The sequence below is a fragment of the Acartia tonsa genome, chromosome 3, assembly GCF_053477335.1.
Source record: "Acartia tonsa isolate MP-2025a chromosome 3, ASM5347733v1, whole genome shotgun sequence".
Classification (NCBI taxonomy): Eukaryota; Metazoa; Arthropoda; class Copepoda; order Calanoida; family Acartiidae; genus Acartia; species Acartia tonsa.
In genome coordinates, this window is record NC_137262.1 from 24184958 (window position 1) to 24201846 (window position 16889).

The window sequence follows — 16889 nt, forward strand, 5'->3', positions numbered from 1 at the left end:
CTTCCAGTTACTAGCTTGAGTTAGAATAGTTCTATAGATTTAAATCTTTGGATCATGGAAAGAAAACGAAGTTGCCGGTTTCATCGTATTTTCACAGTAGCTTTTGAAGGGTTATTTTAGGTTAGGTTAGGTTAAGTAAATGTTAATGATTGCCCCGCAGGGTTAGAAAATATGCCCCGCAGGGCTAGAGCCCCCCGCAGGGGCTAGAAATAGGAGAAAGGCTACTGTGAAAAAACGACGAAACCGGAAACTTCGTTTTCTTTCCATGATCCAAATCTTTTAACAAATGAATTTTACAAGGTGAATACCTCCAACTAAAAAATATGTATTAAGGACAGTTTTTTTTATTGAATTTGGATACATAATATAGAACAATCATCTATTTTTATAGAAATTTTGGATTATGATTCCTAGGAAAACTAGACATGATATAATTTTGTCAACTTCACAATTAAGTCTTTGGGGTAAGTAATCCATACTTAAAGAATCTTGCATTTTTATGAATGTTATCGTTCTTGTTTTTTATTATGTCTCCTTTCCTGTATATAACAAACATCTACAAAAACACTATATGTAAGCAACATAGAAAATTTCTACCTTTTTTTGTTGTTTTTGTAACATAATTTACATCTGGCAAGGAATTCAATGATATATTTGGCTTATGGTTTGTTCCCTAAGAGATATGTCCCCGAGAGAAAAAAAAAATACCTAACCAAAAACGTCCAAGATTTTTATCTTGCGGGGGTAAATTGAGGGGTTTATTAATTTACTTCACCTTTGGAAGTTTATGTACCTAATCCCTTATTTTTTCTTTTACTTTTTTATTTCATGCCAACCTAACTTTACATTAGGTTCAGACCCCCATCCTTTCTCTAGGGATAAAAATATATTCTATAATTCAAATTGTTCTTACTTTTATCTAAAAAATAAATAAACAGTGTTATAAGAAAGGTAACACAGAGAATTATATATAAAAGTTGTTAGTATATAGAACAAAGAACCATTATATATAGTTGTACTAAATATATTATAATATATGTCCATGTAAAGCAGGGATGTAAGGAAAGGTGTATAATTGATAATTATTATATATAGTTGTACTAAATATATTATAATATATGTCCATGTAATGCAGGGATGTAGGGAAAGGTGTATAATTGATAATTATTATATATAGTTGTACTAAATATATTCTAATATATGTCCATGTAATGCAGGGATTTAGGGAAAGGTGTATAATTGATAATTATTATATATAGTTGTACTAAATATATTATAATATATGTCCAAGTAAAGCAGGGATGTAGGGATAGGTGTATAATTGATAATTATTCAAAATGGTTGTAAGGTAAACTCTCTTTTTCAATACTAGTACCTTCTTAAATATTTTTTACCAGATAAACATATCTTTGGGAGCATCCCAGCTATGGAGCAAACCAACCCTTTGATTGCCCGACATTTGTCTGGTAATCCTAACTCTGTATGGTATTGACTTGTGCCTGTTTTGGGCCAACACATTCCACATACTCTTACAATTATTAAATATATTTCAAATGCTACTTCTAATTTAGGTTATCTTTAGTAAAGAAGAATTCTGCAGTTAGATAATGACCCTGGCATGGGATAGAATTATTTTTTTTTCAAGAGTTAAAAACCATAAGAAAGGGGGGGGGGGATTGCAGTGGTCAGGAAATGAGTTTTAGAGAAAGCACCATTTTAATATCTATCCCTGAATCCATATCAACATTTAAAATTCATAAAGTGTTCAAGTATTTAATGTTTGTTCTAGTTTTCTCATTTTATATAACAATTCTAAAATAACAACTTCTTTACCATTCATTATTAACACAAAAAGGCCATGCAAGCTGGATTATTTTTCTATTAAACAAAATATATAATTATTAATGAAAATCTTGATTGGACATAATTATATAAACAAATCATTCATATACAGGGTGAGTCAGAAAAAACTGAGTTTTCCGATTTTCTGATACAACCAGTAGGAATATGGAAAAAACAATTATATGTTCTTGTTCTCTATAAAAATATACATTAAACTTAGAAAAGGTGTTTTTGAATATCTCTGAAAACAACGGCGCTTTTTAGAGCATAAAGATTTCAAAAAGTGTGTGTGATGACTTTTTCGACCATTATTTTGTACTTTTTAGGTAGATTTATTTATAATAAAAAATGTCTATCATTCTAAAAAGATAAACAAACATATTTTTTTATCATTAAAATTTTTATTCAACAGATTGTAAATATTTAACATCTTAAAAATACAATTTAACTAAATCAAATTATCACATTATAAATCAAACGTTTTGTTGTAATCTATTGTTAAGATTTAATACCCCCTGACCAGAAAACCAGCTTATGACCGGAAATATTTCATCTTGTTACCTAAATTCCTCCCCCCTCCCCCTAAATTTCCTTTATATTTGGTGCAAGACTGGATTTAATCTCCAAATTCTCCGCCCCCTTTTGACAAATTATACTTGTGTGTTATAATCCATCATAATAACTTCATTTAAATAGGGTAGGGTTTCTAAAAGGCATTTTTATTTTAAAAATTCAAACCTTGATAACTTTTTTATCTTAAGAGATTTTTTTGTCAAATAAAAAGGTTTTTTTTTCTTTTTCCTATGAGCTACGTTATTATAGAAGATTCTTTTAAACCACATGCATCACAAACAAGAAATATGAAAAAATGGCAAATTGCAGTATTCTAAAAATGCTTTTATAGGAGCCAAAAAGCATTTTACCTTTAAATCTCATTAAGGTACTTTTCTTAGACCTTTTTCTAAATTAATATTGAAATTTTAAGATTTTTTAATACAAAATAGACGAGTTATTTTAATTTTTCTTGATCAACATTTTTCACACAAGGCATTTTTTGACACCATACACCTATCATCGAGGCCGCATTTTTAGAGATAATGAAAAACACTTTTTACAAGTTTGATGTGCTTTTGTACAGAGAACAAGGACATATAATTATTTTTTCTGTATTCCTTCTGGTTGTTTCTGAAAATCGAAAAACTCCGTTTTTTCTGACTCACCCTGTATAGTAATGAAACAAGATAATGTTTTGTAAAATAGAAACTTGTAGCTAACTATAATATAAAACTACTCTATGAATATTTTGAAATTCAGTCCACAATCGACTGATTTCCACTATAAAAAATGCATTACATTACAATGTAACAGACATAGTAAGGTAGTGTAATCTTTATAGAACACGCGCTGAGTGTTAGGACTATCTTTAATAACTTTGCAAATTTCGGTAGTAATCAATGTGTAACTTGTCACCTTACTATTCTAGTCTTAAAGCCACCTTTATGTTCCCAGATTTTCTTCAGTCTGATAACAATTCGCATCCAATCTTCACCGTAAAAAATCAATTTGCAATGTAAGTCATCTTCCGAGAATCTAATTTAAAACGAAAAGGACAAATTTCAATCAACAGACCCGAACAACTTTCTAGCATAAGGTTATCAAAAAAGTGTTAAAATTAAAATAATTCAATATTTTTTAAATCTCAAATTGAATTATACATGATGAAGCTAAACGTGTATGTAAATGTGTAATAAATAGAAAAGAAACATATCTATTTAAGGTGTATGCAATTTACATCAAAAGAATACCAACATATTCAAATACAATATACATGTAAATCAAGGCTCGGCAGTCGTAGATTTAAAGGCAACTGGCTTCTACTGTACAATGTTGCAAATAGAGTTGCTCGGCTGTAACTACAGCAGATTATTGTTTTACTTTCAGCTGGAATCAGAAATATACTATTTATTCAGCTGAACAAAAAGAAAATAAAGGCGCTTGGTTGCTAAGATGAGAGCAGATTCAATGGAATTTTTAGTCATCTCATCAAAATTGATGTTTCTTTTTTTGCATAGGCTGATCTTAAGTAGTTTAAGCTGACAATTAACATTTACTGGCTGCCAATAAAAGCGACTATAGCTACGGCTGTCAAGACCTTGATATAAATACTCAGTACTCACTCATACAAATAAAGATTTACCAAAATTTAGTATGTTAGGAATAGGATGGAAAATTTAAATTTTGGTATTTTTTTCAGCCAATTTTTCAGAAAGTAATTAAAGTAATTTAAAAAAACAAGGATTGCAACATCTAAAAAAGCAAATCTCTGCTTGGAGTGTCAGAACTGAATAAGCAGATTATAAATATAAAAGTCGAAATAAAATAGAGAGTAAATTTGTTGCAAAACTTCTTATATTTAGGATTCTGTATCAGGGCATACTTACATTTTTAGCCTAGGGCTTGATTATAGAGATGCTTCGCTTATATAATAGGAATCAGCATGCCATTAATCTGATGAATATGCTAATTATTAGGGTTGGGCCGGATACTTTTTTGGCCGGATACCGGATATCCGGCTGATTTCAAATGCCGGATATCCGGTAACCGGCCGGATATCCGGTCAACGCCGGGTATCCGGCAAATATCCGGTTATCTGGCCAAATTACCGGATATCCGGCCGGATAACCGGCCAAATTACAAGATATTAAAGTAGTAAAAAAAATTTCTTCAGAAATCTTATATAAATTTACATAAAGTTAAACTTATTCAGAAAAAATGTTCTTCTAGCTTCAATAATAAGAAAATTATAGCCATTTAAGATTTTAAAAAGCAGATTTTTGGTGTAAAGTATAAAAAATTATAGAGCCGGGTATCCGGCCGGATAGTTTCAATGTCCGGTATCCGGCCGGATATTGAAAATGGCTGGATATCCGGCCACACCGGATATCCGGCCCAACCCTACTAATTATATCACAAAAAGAGCTAACCGTTCCACCAAATGAGCTAACCGTTACCCTAATATAGAAAAGATTCGCTTTTAAAAAGCTTGAAGTGGGTAAACACCTGGCCTTAATATTTTTTGGGGATAAAGATTTTTCTTCTTCTTAAAATTGCATCTATTCGTGAATAAAACTCCGTGAAATCCTAGTGTTTGAAACTAAAGATTCTGTTTGTGTATCTTCTTAAGCAAGTGTATCCTTCTGTTCTCTTTATTGAAAACCCAAGGGAAGCAAGGACAGGACATACATAAGGGTCAAACTTAAAAAGTGCCAGATTTCAAAAAGTTCTCTGAAGAACTTAAACTTTGTAAACCCTTTTTATCTTATAGTATTTCTCATAATAAGCAACTAAAGCTTTCTTCAAGTCAGATTGATATTATTGGTATAAAAAACTTTTTGAATTTTAAAAAAATGTTAAAGCCATGGATCCTATAAGGGATAATACAAGACATTACAGGATAAATTTATTTATATCTCCAATGATAATGAACAAAATTATTCACTCTGCAACAAAAAAGTAATGTTTGGAAAGCTTGAACAGTGCAAGTTTAAATCAATCAATGAAGATTTAATAAAAGTAATCAATGATGATAAACAAAATTACTCCTTCTGCAGAAAACAAGTATTTGTTGAAAAGTTTAAACATTGAAAGTTTGAATCCACCAATCAAGATTTAATAAAATATACTCAAAATTGTAACACAACTTTTAGTTAAACTTTAAATAATTTTGTAATATTAATATGTAGCGAATTTTGAGTTTAACTTTGTTTAGAATGTAGAATAGGGAGCTTAGCTTAAGGAGACAGAAATCCAAGAAGTCTCTGGAGACAACTTCCTTCTTTTACTCCGCACAGTGGGCCAAAATGAAAATTGAGGGACAATTGCCTTATCATTATCAGGATCAATCTAATTCTCACTATACTATTACTAATTGTAATTTACAGAAAGGTTAATTTTGTTTAATCATCATTGAAATAAACATTAATTTATCGGCCATTGTCTTATCCTTCAGATCCCTGATTACATACTATATACATTTACTTAAGCCAACTGGATGGAAGAGTAAGTAAAGTTGAATACTAATTTGTATATTATTACAGAAATACAGCTTGTTTTGTTTTAACCAATTCTATACCACTGTGTTTAAGTATTTAGTATTAAAAGGAAACTCTTGTTACACATTAATTTCCCTCTACATACATATACATTTATATTTAAAATACACAAAAAGAAATAAATCTAGAAAATGTATTTAAACATTAATTTGCCTGCAACATTCATAATACATAAAATGTATTCAACAATTATTTATATATCTTCTTTAAAATAAAGCTAATACTAAGTATCCATACTTTTAGATATTGTTACGCTATTAACCTAGAAAACAAAATAACAATACCCAATACATCAGATTACATTTTATCAGAGTTAAGTTAAGGGCTGAGGTTGGTCCACTTTCAAAATAAGAAATTCTACCCATAATCTAAATTTGTTCTTCATTTAAATCTAATTTAAAACTTAAACTTTTAGCATAATAGATTAATTGACTGTTGTAGAACATGGTGTCCCATGATTATGAAACCTCGTTTATATTTCGTGGACTAAAAGAGAAAAAAATCTTTCATTAATTAGCACAGTCTTGGAGGCTGCGCCCTAAGGGCTCTGTATTTAAATGAGAAGGGATGAGAAAAAAATAGCCTAAAACAATTTAAAAAACATATATAACCATCACAGAACCTATGCGAAGCTTCCTAAAATATAGGACTCAAAGAGTAAAGTGGTTAGAGAGATCTGAATGGATAGACAGTGGACTCAAGACTGTCTATTAATGTAGAGTCATAAAAAAGCATTTTCTGTTGAGACTGATTGGATGCTAAAAATTCCTCCTGATCTAGAACCGCCTCTTTTCTCTGAAGGGATCTTGGACAAAGTAGCTTCGGACAAAATAGCTTCGGACAAAGTAGCTTCAGGACAAAGTAGCTTCAGAACCAAGTAGCTTCAGGACAAAGTAGCTTCGGACAAAGTAGCCTCCACTGTTAATATAGGTCATGGCCGCAGCGCTCGGCCCCCTGGCCTGCCTAGCCGCGGGCGCTCTGCCCCCTAGCATATAACCTAACCTAACCTAACCTAAAAATTGTAAAAACATTTTAAAAATTGTAAAAACAATATTAAAAATTGTAAAAATCTGCCAACCACTATTTGTAAAATCCACGAAATTCCAAACCACCTATGTATTATCAGTTGAGGATATTTTACTTAAATAAGTGTCCTTGGGCTAACATAGATTAGGTTAGGTTAGGTTATAGGCCAGGGGGCCGAGCGCTGCGGCCATGACCTTTATTACTATTGGAGACTATTTTTCTTTGGAAGCTACTTTTCTTAAGTAAATGTCCTGAAGCTACATTGTCCTGAAGCTACTTTGTCCTGAAGCTAATTTGTCCGAATCTACTTTGTCTGAAGCTACTTTGTCCGAAGCTACTTTGTCCAAGATCCCTCTGAAGTTATGCACTACAAGTTGATTTTTACTTTCAAGCAGCGAAGCTACTCTATAATTGTTAATTTCTGTATTTCCAACACCATCACCAAACCTTCACCCTCTCAATGTCTCATATCCGCAGCAGGTCTTTAAGGTTAAGAACCTCTGACCAATAGAATAATGTAGGTAAGGGAAGTCGGCAAAATGGTTCTGTAACTTTGGGAGAAAGAATGGCTCTGAAGGCTAAGGTTGACGGGTTTAGCTTGGAAGTGTCTCAGGTTTGGAAGGACTGATCGAGGGAGTATGTTTGACTATATATTTCGCGTACATAATTTCTTACAGCTTCGCTACTTTTTGATGAAATCGTCCTTGCTTTCTCCGACTTTTTTGGAGGAAGGGGACGGACATATAAATTCATCTGCTTTTGAACTATCTCTGATTCGAAAGATTTATAGGTAGTTTTCGACTCAAAAAAATTAAAAATAATTATTTAAAATGCCATTTACATGGATGTTTACATCCTTGTTCAATAAATAACCGGCATTTTGTGAACGGTTATATATTATTTTGTTACGTTTCCATTATCCATAAATATCCTTAATTTTCTGCAATTAATTGTATATTTTGAGCTTTCGTTCCTTACGTCAGCTTTCCCTTTCTATAAAACACAACTTCATATTGGCAAAGACTATTTATAATCTATATAGTTATATTCAAAACTCGAAAAAAATGATTTTTCATATTGAAAAATATTTTTATAATATATAAAATAATTATTGTGAAATATTAAATAAGATTAAATATTCTTAACCAACAAAAATGTTGATCTATAAATTGTTGTCTTTGGCGCGTTTCAGTGTGATCAGCTGTTTTCACATTTATTTGCTTATAAAAGGTTGAAGCTAGCAGACTAAGGTAAGACTACGCTTATGTAATTTTTTATATTTTGTGTTTTTATAAACCTTTTAACCTTCCTTATTTTGACTATGGATAGGATTTAGATAGATTTTATTTGTTTGTTGTGATTTGCTCTTTGTATGATGTGTTTTATAGATAAAATAGTGAAAAATTGTGATTTTTTAATGAAAAAATGGCTGCCTTTAAATTAACTCATTTTACATTTTAAAATTTTATCTAAGAAATTCCATCAGATTTTTGCTAAGATAGCTTGAAATATGTGTTATTACATTAATTTTTACCTATTTTAATTAACAGAAATTTATTTAAGTCAAAGTATGATAACACATTTCTTAAATGAAAGAAAATATCCAAATAAATTTAAGCTATTCGAATAACTGATACCTAATGTAATTTATTCATATTAATGTGGCCATTACCAAGAAACTAAAGATTTCAGAAATGTTTTTGTCAAAACTCGAAATCCACGAAAGATAAGTGATAAGCAAATCCGCCAAAAATGCCTTTTACAGCAACCAGAATCCTATTTCTCAGATGTTTGACCAGAAATCAAATTGTCAGTTCATCAAATCAAATTAATATAATAGCAACACATCAGTCTGTTTGTCTTAGCCATAGAAATGTTGTCTGTGTATTCTTAAGGAAAGTTGATTTAAAACAATCAACGTAATTAATACCCATAAGTACTGAATCAACGGCCGCTTCACGGAATAGCATCTAGAGACTTTTTTTAAGGGGGGATAAAATAGCCTTAAACAGTTCCTGGAATTCCATTTTGGCAAAATTTCAATCATTTTAGTTTTGTGCGGTTAAATGGTGTTTGAATAATTAACCACTAGGTACCTTCTTGAAATAGATTTTTTTTATATTTTAACAAATGAAGGTTTTCTTATGTGTTTTTCTATTTGCCTAAGAATAAATCAAAACTTGTATAGATCTTATGGTTTATATTTTATAGTTTGGTTTTCTTCGTTCTTCAATAGTCACAAACAAATATTTTGAATTGATAATGATGTGACATTTTTATTGTACAATGTACATTCTTCTCACTTAAAGTTGTTTTTGTTAGGTAATCTTTATCGTCTACCGATAGTGAACTATAAAAAAAAACTAGGTACCTAATATTTAAGGAGAGTTTTTTTCATATGTCCTTTGTTTTCTGTGCATAAAAAAGTAACCAAGTTAATCAAAATCAATTTATACTAGTCATACCTATTGCACAGCTGCCCAAGGAACAAAGTTTGACACATCCAAACCATTTGCTTACTATGAAATATTAAATATACCAAGAACTGCTAAACAGTCAGAAATTAAGAAGGCTTACTTTAGGAATGTTTTAATAAATTGCTAAACTAGCTTCTGTTGGATTTGAAAATGGTAGGCACTTGAAATTGTCCAAGTCATCTTTTTCTAATCAATAGAGAGTAAGAAACCCAATTAGCTTATTTTGAGGCTTCTTAAGTGTATGTATGACCCAACTGTAAACAACAACTGCAATAATTTTAAAATAATTATTTATGTTTTGATTTTTTGTGCTTGTTGGGTATACCTACTAGGTAGGTATTACCTAGCCATTCAATTCTTAGATACAACCACAGGCATTACCAATAAATTTTTTTTATATTTATTTTAAATGATTCCGTACAAAATATTAGACTAACATTCCTAAGAAGACAAGTTTAACGCACCCTTACAATTGTTACCCATGAGTAGGGCGTTTGAGATTCTTGTTACCTTCCTTTAAGAAAGGCCTTTTAGATCTTATTATACTTCCTTATCATCTTTAAAATATGAACCATCAAACTATCAAAAGGTAATATTGAATTAAAACCTTATTAGAATGGCTAAAATTTACCATCCAGACGTGAGCCAAGACCCAAATGCCAGACAAAACTTTGACAACATAACCGAAGCCTATACAACCCTTATAGATCTAACACAAAGATACTTCTATGACCGTCATGGATATACTTCAGAGGAGCTTAGAAAGAAGGGAACGCCATCTATATTCGACTGGAGGCCAAAATATGGCATTTATGAGGATGCAGGGGCCGATGCTAAAGAGGTTGAGGATTGGTTTACAGCCCAAGGACATACAGTACACGAAGAGAAAATAACCATTAGACAAAGATTTAAAAATGCTTATGTTGAGTATAAGTATGGAATGGCTTATTTCGACTTTCCATGGAAGATGAAACAATTTCTAGCCTCAATATGTGCTTGGATCTTAGGACTTTTTGGCTTCTATCTAGCATTAAATTCTTCATTAGAATTTTCGTCAGAAAAAATGGGTTACAGAAAGCCAATTCCAATTAATTTGAAGTGGGAGAACGATGAAGTCTATGATATTTTGTGGTATTCTGGAGTTAGGAAAAATAGACCATCAGAACAATCAAAGGAAAGAAATATTTGAGTATCATAGTTATAATGTTTTATTTAGTAAAACAATACTTACATCTTATTCTTTTTCTTAGATATCCTAAGTTTAATTTCAAACTTTATATTCCTTACTAGTTACCTCCTCAATCTTTTTAGTTCCCCAACCTAATTATTACTTACCTAGGTAACTACATTCATGTTTAAGTAAATGTTTTCGAAATCCAATTAATCCATTTGTCCCCCTCACATCATTTTCTTTGTTGACCTTTCTGGATAGTTTGGTTGAAATTCTATAACAGAAAAGAGGGTGTTTGGGGACTTATGAATTGTGTATTTAGTGCAGGTATGAAAAGGGATAGGAAATGAGAATTAAAAACAGATAATATGTTTGTGACTGATGAATGATTTCACTGAATGATAATTTTTACATTTAAACTTACTTTTTCTGACATTAGGTTACTGACACTCTGAACAATGCCATATGAGAAAAACATCTGCATACTAATGTAAGGATTTCCTGATGAATAACTAATTCTCTTGTATACATACCTTATTCCCTTTAGATTCCTCTAGATGTGGTGAACTGTTCAAATGTTTACTCTGTCTTTCAATATCAACTTTACAAATCTTTTCAAAGTACATACTATAGAAGAATGGTAAGGTCAGAAAGATAAAACTTCCATTTAAACTCTGCTGGGACAGGCAAGGGGGGTAGAAGAGGGGATCCACTGTAACTCTAATTTAAAATGGGCATGACAAAAAGTATTTTATATTGCTCCAATTGTTATTTTTCAAATTGAAAAATTTTAAAGCCTGTAATTTTTTCTTCAGATAATTTGTCCCTATCCCTAGCAAAATTATATTTGAAAGTAATTTCATCAATTTCTGTTGAGGTCTTGTTGACTGTGTATTGTAAATAGAAAAGTTTACTATTACTTTCCCTTTTAGTGTAATATCTAAACTTTACAATACCAACCCATCATATCTTTGTTATATTTTCATTGCCAGTTCTCTCAATTTAGAGCTTATGGTTATGGCATTTTTAGTCCAATGTCATTTTTGAATTAGGGCTAGACCCAAATATCTTCATATGAACATATGTATATGTACCGCTCTTTCTCTTAAAGTAAAAGTTTAGAGTTTTTTTTTAAAGAAAACTTTGAGCCTGTTCATTAAAAAAGAGTATGATTGATTTATTTTAAATGAATCCAAAATTTAAAATATATGATTAAGGTTTCGGTATCTCTGGTAAACATATCGTAAATAAGAAATGAAGGACACTGTGTAACATATACAAAATCTCTGATGCAATTGTCTTTATCTGTCTTTCTTTGGCCATGGCTAAAGTATGGCATGTGTCCCATTTAATGAGTTTACAAGGGGTACCATAAAAGTAATCAACATTACTTCGTTTCAATTAAAAATTGCTAATTTATGTTATTTATAAAATATTTCTTGTTTCTATAGGCTGGTATGTACCACATGCCAAAGAGGAAGAACAAACCAAAATCTGAATACAGTCACACCATCTATTCAAACACCAGGAGTAGAACTAAATCCAAGAACATTGTCAAATACAGACAGTTACAGAAAGAAATTAAAGAGGCCAGGGAAAGATCTTGGACAGAGGCAAAGATAGAGGCACAGAATGAAAAGGAAGAAAGAAAAAAGAAAGCTAAAAGATTGAGGAATGATGGATTTTCTGTTTAAAACCAGTGAAAACAACTAAAAATTGCTATAATTAGATACCTACAGAAAATTACACACTTTAAAATATTATTTATGAAACCATATTTTTGATTATTTTTATTTGTAATATTTACAATTTATTTTTAAACAAAAACAATTCTGTTTTAAATGTTATTTTCACAGAAACATTATGTTTTAAATTCTTATTGATTTTGTAATTTTTATAGAATAGTTGTTTTTTAATGTTTAATATGTTATTTAAGAAATATTGTACATATTTTAATTTGTTTTCAAGTACCTAATGCAAAATTTAACTTAATAATTGGATTAATTTTGTCAAATTGAAACCAACTAAAGACAAGGTTCAATGGTTGTTTTATCCATATATTAAAGAAACGGGATTTATATGTGTATGTCTGCCTGTCTGTTTATACCGATGGTTCTAGCTAACCTCTGTAACGACATGATTCTGTTTTTCTTCTGTTGCCACAGTTTTAATGATTTAAAATAGATTTTTTTAAGGAAGACATTTTTTGCTTCAAATTGTCCAAATAAAATTGAATAGTCCGGTAGATGAAATTATTATCTTTTATGCATAAACTAAATACATAAAAATTCTTTCAGACATGGCTTTGATGCGTATGGCAACTGCTTGGGAGAGGTTTGTCCTCAAGGATCTCCCCACCGTCGGCAGGTAAATAACTCTCAATCAAATTACATATCGCAGCAATATCAAGCTATATCCTATTATATATAATAAGTAGTAAGTAGGTTTTTCCTTTAGCTTTGTCTGAAGCTTTCAAAATTTTTATAACTTACTGCTAAACTGATTGAATTCTTTCCGTTGTAGGGATCTTTACATAGAAGATTCATGGATGGTTCAAGGCTATTTTGATTTTATATTTATGCTATTGGGAGGGTTTAGGCTATTTTTTCTGCACCTTCTTACTTATTTAAATGCAAAGCCCCTAGATGCTTGTGGCGAAGCAACTATTTTTTTTTTTGATAAAAACAAGGAGGGGGGGGGGGGGAAGGAGTTTTGATACATTTGCGTAAACCTGGTGTAAAGGCTTTATTAATAGAAGCTTATGTTGTTTTATAAACTTACCTCTAACTGTTCAAATAAGAAATTTAAATTTTTTTTACCTGTCCAGAGATCACCTGGAGGCCTGGAGCTTTGGAAGTGGAGGCCTACCCAAAAAAGTCTGAAAACTTTGTAAAATTCATCATACAAGAATGATTTTATCTTTAATATCTTATCCTCTCAGTCCAAAGATAAAGCCTATTCACCAGGTTTACGCATGTATCAAAACTCCCCCCCCCCCCCCCCCTTTAATTTATATGGTCATTATTAATGTAACTGTGATTAGAATTAACCTGATCAAAGATAAAAAAAATTGTATTTAATTGTAAATGTCATCTGTTGCTTTCTTTTAAATCTTTTGCCAGAAAAAAAGTTAAATTCTTATTAAAGAGAAGTTTTTTCATGCAACGTTTTAGAAAATTACTCGGTTTCAACTGCAGCTTTTTTAATATCTCTTTCTAAGGGGAGGAGGGTTAGGAAATGGTACACATATGTCTTGCCCTTGCAATTAAAACAGGCCCGTAAGGTAGAATTTCACCTGAAAATATACAAGGAGATACTTTACTTTCGTGCATTGCATACACCTCCATATGATGTGGTTAATTTTCAGGTATGCTAGGGTTGAGTTGACCCCTCCCGGTCCCGGAGAACTGGTTGGAGTTGTGAAGGGTGTCGGTGGACTTGTCAAGGATACCCTCACTTTCAGATGGGCTACAGTAAGTGCTCTTCTATGTTAACTATCAGTTTTAGGAGATTTGTTAAGAGGGGGATTAATACAGTAAAACTAATTATAATTTCATTTGAATTATTCCTTTGGGAGGGGGGTTGGGTGGGTGGGGGTGGAAGAATTATATTCTACTATCTAATCTATATGATATAAATAAAGATACTCTTCAGAGGCACCTATTAAAAAAACAAGGATTTATATCTCAAATAGTGACGAAATTTTTCACAAGAAAATTATTAAACTTGTCAGTTATCCCGCTCCACTCCATGAAAAACAGAGTTTCTGTAAAAAGAGGCCTGTGAGGTATCATTAAGAGATACATACAAATATTTCTACTCAAATATATTAAGAGGTTTTAGTGTAGCTTACAACTGTACCGTAAAACTGCACAGTCCTAATATGTTTTAATAATCATCCTTTATTAAGGTAACCGTGAAGGAAGCCACTGTTAACGCAATCGTCCTTGCTGAGATCGCCGGATGGTTCTTCATTGGAGAATGCATAGGAATCTTTCTTTTCTTAACTTAATTTATAAGATCAGATGACTTACTTCTCCCTTTATGTTTTTTGTTTCGTATTTGCCATTGTGTTTTTATTTATGAATAGTGAAGAAATACAACTATAGTTTGTGGAAAAATGGTCAAGGTGTCATGAGTTCAGTTGAGAGCCCCCCTCCCCCCCTAAATAAATAGCATTAACTATGTTTAGATTCTTATTATAGCAATATTGATAACTAAATGAGCTTTTTACAACTTTTCATAATTCTAAGAAAATAGTAACGTCTTAAAACAAGTAGGTAGGTCACTGTGGGCTAGAATTGAATCAAGACAAAAGTAAGTGCCGAGCCCTGGGACCTATGTATGGTGAAAATAGACATTAAACCATGATAATTCCAGGTAAAACCCAAAATATTTCAGCGGGGGCTTTTTGAGAAAATTAGATTTGAAAATTTCAAGTTCAATTTTCACCCGCTAGGAGTTGCCGCATAATCATTAATATATTTTAAATTTTGAACAACTTTGCTTTTATAAAGTTCTTCATAAAACCACTCCTGAAGGGAGTTAATAAATGGCCATTTTTATCACTTGCTTTGCAAAGGTCACGAAAATTCAGCCTAAAATAAATCATATATATAGAGGTTTTAAGAAGGACTTCATAAAAGCAAAGTTGTTCATTATTTAAAATAGATAATATTTGCTTTTCTTGTCATTATTTTGCGGCAACTCCTAGGGGGTGAAAATTGAACTTGAAATTTTTATATCTAATTTTCTCAAAAAGCCCCCGCTGAAATATTTTGGTTTTACCTGGAATCATCATGGTTTTATGTCTATTTTCACCATACATAGGTCCCAGGGCTAGGCACTTACTTTTGTCTTGATTCAATTCTAGCCCACAGTGAGGTAATAACTTTTTTTAAAAACAAAAATAAAATACTATTAACTATTGTTATGATTGCATAAAGAAAGATTTATTTGCTCAGGCAAGGGATCTATCATCGGATACAAAGTTTAAATATTCCACACACAAAATAATTCATTCGCCAACATCATCAGCCAAGTCTTGTGAATCAGCAATTTCTGCTTCTAGATGTCCTTGATGTCTAGCTAGATTTCCAGTGAGCTACCAACAACTCTGGATATCTATATTTATTAGACATTTCTGAAAATCTTAGATATCAAGCAAATAGACATTTTTTCGGATATCAAGTGAATATAGCTATTACTTAAAAGTAAACCTGGTGTTTTTTTCAGTCAAGAAATTAATTAAAATGTTGATCAAAATCTGAGAAGCTATATTGTAGTGTACGTATAGTAGAAATAAAATTTTTATTGTTGATAACATATCTTATTTATTCTATTTATGTATTATGTAGCGCGGCTTCTCTGCAATTCACGACAACCGTAAGTCTGCCATAGACTTGTAACGTTTATACGTGTTTTTTTTTTTGACTAGGATGCTAATATTTTTTTTTATAAACTTTGGTCATAACACACTTAGCTTTTATTGTTTTTTTTTGTTTCTTAAAAACGACAATTAAAAAATATATTGTTAAGTATAATATATGCTGATAAGTAGTGTAGCAACATCAAGATGATAATATTCATAAAATAGAGAAAATTAAAATGTAATATTAGAGTAATTAGCCCGTGCCTTTAGCATTTTGGGGCTAAAAAAACTGGTTTTAGTTTGTACATTTTTATATCCACTGAAAGCTGTTAATAATACGATGCAAAAAAAATAACTATTCCCATGGTCTACTTTTCTTGCTATTTTCTTGCCACTCTTATTGTCTCTCTCTACATACCTAGGAGACTGGTAGATAGTTTTATTTGTATTCCAAAGGCGGTTGTGTTCATTGTACTAGAAATTTAGAACTTTGATTCTTTATAATCCCTTCCCCTCTCTTATCTTTCTATCTTTCTCTATTTTATTGCAGGGATCTAGAGGGATAAGACAATGGCCGATAAATTGATGCATATCCCCAATGATAATACACAAAGTTACCTCTTCTGTAGATTACAATTAGGGTTGAAATGTTTGTTCACTAAATTAATGGACCAACCAATCAAAATTTATTAAAAGTCTAGTGGTATAAACAGCCCAATGTCGTCTTCCTCCCTGAACTCGTTGTCTTCATTCTTTTTCTGGTTGCCGATATAAAGACCAATTTTAAAACATTTTTAGAGGAATCTAATGGTGGAAACCCATTTAATGGTTTTTTTTGTAAGGAACAAAAAAATACCTCTGGTTCCCAGCGTAACTTGAAATCTATTATC

The 16889-nt window shown here is 31.2% G+C and overlaps 1 protein-coding gene across 1 annotated transcript; it reads left to right on the forward strand.

The window, feature by feature from the left end:
* Positions 1–8146: 8146 nt before the first annotated feature.
* Positions 8147–15948, forward strand: LOC145313702 (ATP synthase F(0) complex subunit g, mitochondrial-like). The gene is made up of 5 exons (XM_080153251.1): positions 8147–8230; positions 12926–12995; positions 13996–14101; positions 14539–14615; positions 15591–15948. Exons 2-5 carry the CDS (start codon positions 12928–12930, stop codon positions 15622–15624), a joined length of 285 nt encoding a protein of 94 aa, XP_080009377.1. The 5' UTR covers positions 8147–8230; positions 12926–12927; the 3' UTR covers positions 15625–15948.
* Positions 15949–16889: the final 941 nt, after the last annotated feature.